This window comes from Chlamydotis macqueenii, chromosome 2 (genome assembly GCF_036417535.1).
Source record: "Chlamydotis macqueenii isolate bChlMac1 chromosome 2, bChlMac1.mat, whole genome shotgun sequence".
NCBI classification, from domain to species: Eukaryota; Metazoa; Chordata; class Aves; order Otidiformes; family Otididae; genus Chlamydotis; species Chlamydotis macqueenii.
This window is the reverse complement of record NC_141557.1, coordinates 48554446-48563569: the sequence shown is the minus strand read 5'-3', so window position 1 is coordinate 48563569 and position 9124 is coordinate 48554446. Positions and strand designations below refer to the sequence as shown.

The window sequence follows — 9124 nt, the reverse complement described above, 5'->3', positions numbered from 1 at the left end:
TTCTGGCACATTCCTATGGGTATGTGGAATAAGCTACTGATTGAGTAATGCTGTGGATTCATTCTATTAAAGTTATTAACAAAAAATAGTATGTTAAATAAGACAAATCCATGAGTTCTTTCTATAATTTTTGGTTACATGAGGACTTTTGAAATTATTTCCACCATCAGGATCAAATTTTAATAAAAATTCAGAGCAGAAATAATGAAATATTTTATTTCAATAATGTTGAAAAATAGGCTGTGCTTACTCTAAAATAGTTTTAATCTGAAGCTGAAACAAAATGCAAACAATAGAATCAGGTTAAAAGGTGTTGATCATTAGCCAATGCGACTGCCACCAAAAATCTGTTCTTTCCAGTGTTCAGATTTTCATGAAACTGCCTTTTCAAATGCAAAATGTTCTGCCAGTGTAGTCATAAGACGGGCATCCTACTTGCATGACTGCTGCACGTGGAGAACATGAGCTTAAGCTGGTGAGGAAGAGAATGGACTTACTCCATGTGACTATGGGTGAACAGGTTGCGGCATACACATTCATGCAAAAAGCAGGAGCAGATGGGAGCCAGCTTCCCCATGGGGGATTTTGGGGGTTCCCTAATATTTCTGAGGAAAGGAAGCGAGTACTGACCTGCATTGTGCACGGATGGGTTGATGAAGCTGCACTGAAAACAGTCTAAATCTGCCTTTTTCTTGCCTTTTGTAAACTTTTACACTCTTGCTCTGTAGCATTGCAGGTTTTTGTGTGACACCTCGTGCTATAGGTTTCACTCTTCTAGAAACTATAAACAAGATTTTTGATAGCAAGGGCAGACCTGTGCTCTGCAGTTTCTCAGCACTGTTTCTCTGCAGGGCTTGCAGACAACATTGTTCCTTGCAATCAACCAGCCTTATTTTCCTTCTATTCCTGGTGCTTGTGAATGAGCAACAATGGCATAAGCAAGAGGAAAAGCCATTCTTCTCTTTCTTCTCTATGTGCTTTTTACACCTTTCCCATATACTTTGGTAATGGAAAAGGCAAGTCATCAGTCTGTAGTTACGGTCTTACTTGTGGTCAAATTTCAGTTTACAAGTTATGAGCAAGTACAGAGATCTGTTGTGGTCTTTCTTCACTTTAAGATACTTTTGTGTTACTACTAGCTGGTACTGCTCATTCTATTTGTGTGTGATAGCGACAAGTTAAAAGTCAGGGAGGGACCCCCTCTTTGATCTACCTGCCCAAACCACAATACTTCTGTGGAGGAGAACTCCTTTTAAGGAGTGCAAAGTCCCTGTGCAAAAGAGACAAATATGCTTTTCATGAAGGGATGTCCACCCGTTGTTCCAATCACTGCCCCAGGTACAAAAGTGTCTTCCTGAACTTGGCTGCTTGGAGCTTCTCAGAAAATGCTGATCAAATGCCATTGGCCTTTTCTGAGCAGAAGAATGGATCTGGAAATGTCAATCTTCATTCAGTCTTTGTTGTCTTACAGGTTGCTAGCAGCATGGAGAGTACCTTTTATGAGGGTTTCATATCTATGGAAACATATCAGATTCTTGAAGATCAGATTCTTGATTACTTGCTATAGTCATTGCAAAAGCAAGGAAAAAAAAAACATCTTCTTGGAAAATTCTTAGTGCCTGTCCTAGCTTAGCCCCGATTGGGACCAAGCTACGCCGTCTCTTGCTCGCTCCTCCCACCCTCCAAGGGAACAGGGGAGAGGTAATTTAACAAAAAGTCTCAAGGTTTGAGATAAGGACAGGGAGAGATCATTAAAGTTACTGTTACGGGCAAAACAGACTAGACTTGGGGAAAACTATTTGTTTATTATTACAACAAAAGCAGGATAATGAGAAAGGAAGAAAAAAAAAAAAAAAAAAAAGAACTTCCCCCCCCACCCCTTCCTCTACCCAGGCTTAAGTTTATATTCAATTATTTTTACCTCCCTCCCCCGCCCCAAGTGGCACAGGGGGGAAGAGGGAACGGGGGTTGCAGTCAGTTCATCACACCTCGCTTTACACCGCTCCTTCCTCCTCAGGGGAAGAACTCCTTCCACGGGCTTCAGGTGGGTCTCTGCTCCTCCATGGGCCTCCATGGGCTGCAGGGGCACAGCCTGCTTCACCATGGGCTCCAGGGGAATCTTGTCAGGAGCAACTTTACTCGTCCCCCTCCTTCTTCACTGACCTTGGTGTCTGCAGCCATTCCTCTCACAAGAAATTCTTCACAACAAGCAGGCAGATGCCTCTCAGGTTCTCTTCACATCTCATCTCCTCTCCACTTCTTGCAGCCGGGCCGAGTTGGGCCCAGTTGGCGGCCAGACGAGAGGCCAGAGTGTGAGGCTCGTGCCTCCCCCTCTCTGCCTCTGCTTCTGCTCCTTCACATCTTCTTCTCCCCGTTTTTTAAAATTATTTTTCCCCTTCTTAAATACGTTATCGCAGAGGCGTTATCAGGGAACATTCTGCCACCAATGGGCTCAGCCCTGGCCAGTGACTGGCCCGCCCTAGGTCCACCAGGCAAAGGGGAAAAAAGTTCCATCAGCTTCTTAGAGAAGCTGCCACCGTAGCCCCCACTCGCTAAACAAAACCAACACAGTGCCTTAGCAGTTTTTATTTTCCAACACCTGAAATCACAAAAAGGTTGCAGTGTGCAGTCACTGAGCTGCGTATATTGAATGCGTGCCGTTACTCTGAAACAAGAAACTAAAACCCAGAGAAACTTCAACCCTTCCAAGACGATTTGAAATTAAAAAGAAAAAAAAACAACACAAAAACTAAAGGAGAATGATGCATTGATCAGTCGTGTTTGGGCTGTGTTTACACAGGGGATTATTTTTTTTTCTCTTTTGGTCACCTGCAAACAGGAATCTTTGCTTTCTGGTGTTTTAGGACAGACAACACCCTCGGCACCAGCAAAGAACATCCTTTATTGGAAGATGGCATTAGCTGGTCATCTTCATCCACTTACCTCCTGGTATCCTTCACATAAACCTGTGGTCCTCCGCACAGAACATATAGTTTCAGACAGGGACTTTCCCGGCTGCATCATCTCAGATTTAGCTACCAGCAAGGGCACAGTGTGGGCGGACTCTTACCTGGAGTCCCCCTCACCAAGCTGAAATGTGAATCCTCCCTGAGGAGAGCTAGGAGGGCCCTGAGATTCTGTAAAAAAATGTGCATTGTGCTCACAATGTCTGAGCTCTTGCTCTTTGCCTCAGCTCCCCTAGCTATAAGACAGCAGCTTTTTAAAAATAAGGTGAAGTGGCCAGTGATGCATAAGAGAAGACATTGATTACTCTTTTCAATACAGATATAATATGCATGCTACCATTTCTGAGAGTTCAAACAAGGATCAGAAATAAATTATGACTAAAGCCTGAGCGTTGCCTGTGAGTAGTCTTCTTCTGAGGGGCGCATGTGAGAGATATATGAAGGGATATGCTCTGCCAAGGGAAAGAGAAGAGCAGCATTGGTCAGTCATGCCGGTGCTCCATCAAGGAGTTGACAGAGGACTTGGGTTTTGCTGATCTGCAACTGACAAAGGGCTTTTCCACTTTTGAGCCTCATTTATGTGAGAAGTATCTTTGACTCAATGACTGTCCCATACGATGGGATCTTGTTTATTTTTCTGATGGATGTTGCTGCTGAATGACTGTGAAAAGTAAAATCATTCTGGAAGCATCTAACTTGGCATCTCCTCATTGATAGTGCCCGCTCCATCAGGAGTGATTCCTCCATGACTACTAGTGGCACCTGCATACATAATTCCTGTGTTACAGTAAGATGACTGCAGACACAACCAGTACTGCATCACGTTTGAATGATCTTATCGCTTATGCAAATGCTAGAAATCTCACCACAGTTATATTGACTATTAATTTCCAGTCTCCTAATTAAAAGCTTTGTGCCTAGAGTAGCAAACTCCTGTTGAGCTCTGTAGGCATTGCCTTAAGCACCATTTTAATGATCATTTTGATTGACATTACTAAATGGCTCTTGAGTTCTAACTATAAATCAAGTAATGGAGATATTTGCATAAGAGATGGGAGTTGATAAGGCTAGTTTCTGGATGTGTTGAGAGAGAGATGCTGGATGAAACTGGAAACCATTAAGAGTTCCTGGAAGAAAATGGGTGAGTGTAGATCCCTACTGGCATTTTTAGACTGGAAGCATCCTGGTAACAGAGGAGCACTGTCGTGCCTATTGAACCGCACTCTCCTTCAGACCAGGCATCTAGAGCTGGTTCTGGGACAGTGGCAAGCTATGACAGTGTAGGAAGGAGAATAGCAATTCCTTACTTTCTTTCCAGGGCTGGCTCTCAGACTAGGAAGAGGCTGCCAACCATGATGCTGCTTCTGCACAATCACAAGGAATGATGAAGCCATCTTCCAGAGTAAAAGATACATGTGCAATTCGACTTTATGTTTAGGGAGTGACTGTGATGGCCTAAGCGCTGCATGAAAACAAACCATCCAACTTGGTTTTACCTTTTCATTGTTATTTATATTAAATATAATTAAGTGGATTTTTGCCCCTTGTCTACCTTTCTATGGCAGCTTAGCACAACTGAAGAGAGGACACAGGTTGGCCTTCCAAGGAACCCTGATGTAAAAATGTGAGTTTACGAAATGAGTCAGCTTTGCTTCACTCTAATGTCTATCCATTCTCTTTCATGGTTCAGTAGATCTGTACATACCATCATTAATTGCTTGGAAACTCTTGTTCAGCTGAAATTACACCTTTGGTCAACTGACATTTTAAAAATCCCTGCTTTATTTTTGTCTGTATTAATACTATTATCTTGTCCTTTCTCATCAGCAGATTTCAAAGCCCTCTCTCAAAAAAGGAGTGTCATTATGCACTCAGTGCACAGGGGAGGAAGGTTTTTTTTCAGGCAACAGAGGGGATGAAACCACCCATCTTTGGTGAGCTGCAGTCCCAGGACCTGGATTCCTGGCCCCATCACTTAAAGGCGAGCTCCCCCTTACACCCAATTCAGCAAACTTGCTCAGAGCATAACTTTCAGCTCAACTGCTCATCCAGCACACACGTTGAGTAGCTGTGAGTATTACTGGGAGGACTGGAAGAGGTTATTTGGGCACAGAAACAAGGACAACATCCACCCGGGGGGGAACTCTGGCTGTACCAGGAACTTTCTGCACCAAGTGCATGTGTACACGGGGTGCTGGGCACAAAGCCGAGCAGCAACATGAAGCATCTTTAAGTTTTGTGTGGAAAAGAGGCTTTATGCTAGCTCCATTTTTGGCAACACTGCATGGCTGCTGGGTGTGGCCCATTAATTCCACACACGAGCAGATTTGGCCATTTCACACGTGAGCAGATTCAGTGCCATTTCTCACCACCGCTCTTAGCCCTGGACCTCTCTTATCTTGCAGTTGTCAAGAGCCTACGGCTTGCTTTTTGTTTGCTGGCCGTCAGTTTTGCCAGGCCAGCACAGGCTGCCCTTTCCCTGGTCTGGAAAGCAGTTTCTCAAAAGGACCCATTTGTTCTTACTGACTAGAAGGATCACAGGCTAGGGAAGAAATAGTGTGCTGTCGGGCTTCCAGGTTAGTTTGCGCACTTGGCCAATGAATAGCTCAGGAGTTCTCAGTGCCTGCGCCATTAGATTCACGTCTGTGAGGACAACGTGCTGTGCCAGCTTGGGAGTGACACGCTGGGTTCAGTGACATCTCTGTGAAACTTTGCAGTACTTGACACTTGCAATTTGTCTTCCTCTTCCTTTTCAAAATAGGTAATGGATGGCTTAACCCACCCCTTGCAGCAGTTTTTCCCAACTGATTTACTCATTGCCTTGTAAGGTTTTGAGTAGTAAGAATTTACAGTCTTTTTCTTGGGAAGGAAGACACTGTCTTACCTCAAGTAATGTCTTCCACAGCTGTTCTCATTATCTGCATTAATGCAGATCGGTGCTTTTCAGCCTCAGTGGACTGCTAATGGTAATGCATTCCCAAAACTAATTATGATGGATATATTGGATATATGAGTATTTAAGTGTGCTACTTTTTATTTTCAGTCTTATATCATGAGAAAGGTCACATGTAGGTGAGCTTCCACTTACATTTCTTATTTAGAGTTATGAGAACAATGGCACTACGATGTTTTTACATTTCTTCTCCAGCCCTTTCCTGATGCATTTTTATGTCTTGTCTGCTCCTTACAGCCATGCCTGAATGCTGAGCAGGCACTTTGTTACTGACAACCTAAGAAAGATAAAAGTCTTTCTACTGAGTGGTTGTCGTCCAGCAAAAAGACACACCTGAAATATCTTCCAGTACCTAGTTTTCAACTCTTACTTCGTCTGCTACCACGTTACTGATTTTTGCCTCATTTTTATTATTTTTGTGCCAAAATCTAAATATTGCTGTGTGAGTTTCCTTCCTGTTCCAGATCTCTGATTAGTATCATGTACATCTGTGAGTGGCTACTGGGGCATGTCACTCTTTGTATTTTGCACTGTTGTCAAATTCTATGATTATCTGTGTGGTTTCTAAGTTACGACAGACCATTTCTACATAATCTAGGTTATTACTTTCTTTTGTTTTGCCAGATATATCTCCAACAAATGAAAATTGAGTCTTGAGGTTAAGTACTTTTGGAACAAAGAACATTCACTTCAAAAGATACACTTTTAACCAAGATGCTTAAAATTTATTCACACATGCTGGAAAATAAGTTTTTAAAAATACTTCTATTTAAAAATATTTTAAACATTTTCTATGTTAATTAAAAGACAGAATTGCTACCCTGAATTACAATGATAAAGTAATTCAAAATGCCTATATAGACACCTACGAATAGGCATATATAGTGACTTGGATACCTGAGAGAAAACATGTCTATAACACAATGTAATGCAGTTGCTTTGTGTCCTTTTGCTTAATGACAGAGAGTGTATACTCTTCCTGAGATGCAACATTTAACAGTAGCAGGTACTGTTAATAGCTTGCTAAGAGTCAGAGCGAACAAGTCCCACATAGATCAACTGTAGAACAAAAAAATATTATAAAAACCATTCTTCTTGAATAAATGAAGATATTTTCCAAATGCATGTGCTGATGACAATCAGCTGTCTCTCTTCTACCTCTCCATGCAGGCCAGCCTCCATCTTGATGCTAGTGGAAAAGAGGCAGCACAGCACAGTGCTTTGCGGAGAGCTGAGGCTCCTGATTACATCTGAGCAGTGATTTGTAATTGCAGCAGGTAAAACTTGCATGTCTGTCTCCCCCATTTCACATCTAGGACACCTTCTGTCATAATATTCAGAAAATCTAGAGGCAGAAACGTAAGCTGAAGTAGTTATCCAGCACTAGCTCATTGTTAATTGCATGTGCATTTGCTTAGCTTTTCAAAGTACCTGCTTTCGTCAGTTTGCTTGCTGGTGAGTTCAGTGGTTGGTCTGAAACACATTACAGAGCGTCTTGATCCCCCGTAGATTGTGTGTGGAATGAACTGGTAGATTCAGTGTGGTAAGTGATGTGAACTCCACACCACTTGCAAATACCTCCAGGTAACCACCAGTTCCTAAAGAGCATCTTCAGGTACTTCTTAAATTTTTCCCCCATGAAGAAGTAGATGACCGGATTGAGGCAACAGTGAAAAAGGCCGAGGATTTCTGTTATCTGGAAAGCATAGTCCAGATTCCTGCTCACTTGACAGTCTCTAATAACTCCCATCGTTTCCAGCAGTTGTAAGAAAATAACAATGTTGTAAGGGGTCCAAAAGAAGAAAAACACGATCATGACAGCAAAGATCATCCTCACAGCCTTATTCTTTTTCTCATTTCTACAGTGAACTAATGTTTTAATGATCATGGAGTAGCAAAATGTCATAACTATAAAAGGGATTAGGAGCCCTAAAATGTTGATTTCCAAAGTGGAAAAAATTTTCCATGACGTGAAATTGCCTGGATATCTCAGCTTGCAGGTAGTATAATTATGTTCGTTAAAAGATTCTCTAAATACAAGTTCTGGAACTGAGGCTGAAAGAGCTATTAGCCATACAATAAGGCTAGTAATCAGACCATAAAAGGCAGTCCTTGCTTTCAAGGAAAACACTGCACAAACAATTGCCAGGTATCTGTCTATGCTCATAAGCATAATAAAAAATATCCCACTGAAAAACCCAACCAGGTAGATCCACGAAATTATTTTACACCAGAAAGTTCCAAAAACCCATTGGTCTATTGTGAAATAAGACCAGAATGGCAAGGATAAAACAAAGAGCAAATCTGAGATGGCGAGGTTGAGCAGGTACACGTCAGTCATGCTCTTCAGCCTCTTGTATTTGAAGAGGACCACAATGACCAGAATGTTTCCCATAAGCCCGACCAGGAATACTAGGGTATATAGAACAGGTAGGAAGGAGGCTGCAAACCTCTTGACGCTTTCCTTACTGCATGGTTTTGGAGCATCGTTGTAATTATCGTCATAGTAATAAAAAGTTGAGATTTCAACTTCAGAGGACTCTGTACTTGAAGAACTCATGTTTTTTTCCCCCAGTTCCTGAGAAGGAAAGAATATAAAACTGTCAGTGACTTTCAGTGTGTGAAGAATGTGTGGTTACTCCGCAAGCCTGAATCATCAGCAGTGACTGACTTACGGTTCCAACACACTTCTCATTACAGGTTCTCAAACATTGCTTAAGCATTTTGGGATACATATGCACATTTGCAAAATGTACTATCCTTAACATGCATGTGCTTAGTCCTTGCAAAACTGTGCAATTTGCATGTCAAGCACACAGAACACTGTTCAGATGGCGGAGAGGAAAGCAAATAGGAATGAAAGATACGGACCACAGATATCAAATCAGAGAGGGAAAAATCCTGTGTGCAATAAAGTAAAAAGCAAAGCCATTACTCGTAGCAGTTCAGGGTTTTGCCTGCCTTTCCAATTAGGCAAACATCACCAGAAGACGACAGTAATAAAAATGCGTCTGACCTTTCCTTCTAATGAAATTACGCTTACTAAAAGCTGACATGCGTTTTCAGTAAGTGCTGTCTTCAGTGGCTCAGTGAATAACAGGAATTTGTAATTTTTGTATGTTTGTTTTTTTCTAATTGACAGAGACAGTTTTAAGGACTGTTACTTTGAGGTAACTTGGACACAACGTAAATATATTGCTGATGT

At 41.9% G+C, this 9124-nt stretch overlaps 1 protein-coding gene across 1 annotated transcript; it reads right to left on the bottom strand.

Moving 5' to 3' along the window:
• Positions 1–6680: 6680 nt before the first annotated feature.
• CCR4 (C-C motif chemokine receptor 4) lies at positions 6681–8485 on the bottom strand. The gene has a single exon (XM_010126790.2). It carries the CDS (start codon positions 8477–8479, stop codon positions 7403–7405), a length of 1077 nt encoding a protein of 358 aa, XP_010125092.2. The 5' UTR covers positions 8480–8485; the 3' UTR covers positions 6681–7402.
• Positions 8486–9124: the final 639 nt, after the last annotated feature.

Excerpts from the sequence above, each read along its gene's own strand:
- CCR4 (XM_010126790.2), bottom strand. The coding sequence starts at position 8,479 with ATGAGTTCTTCAAGTACAGAGTCCTCTGAAGTTGAAATCTCAACTTTT.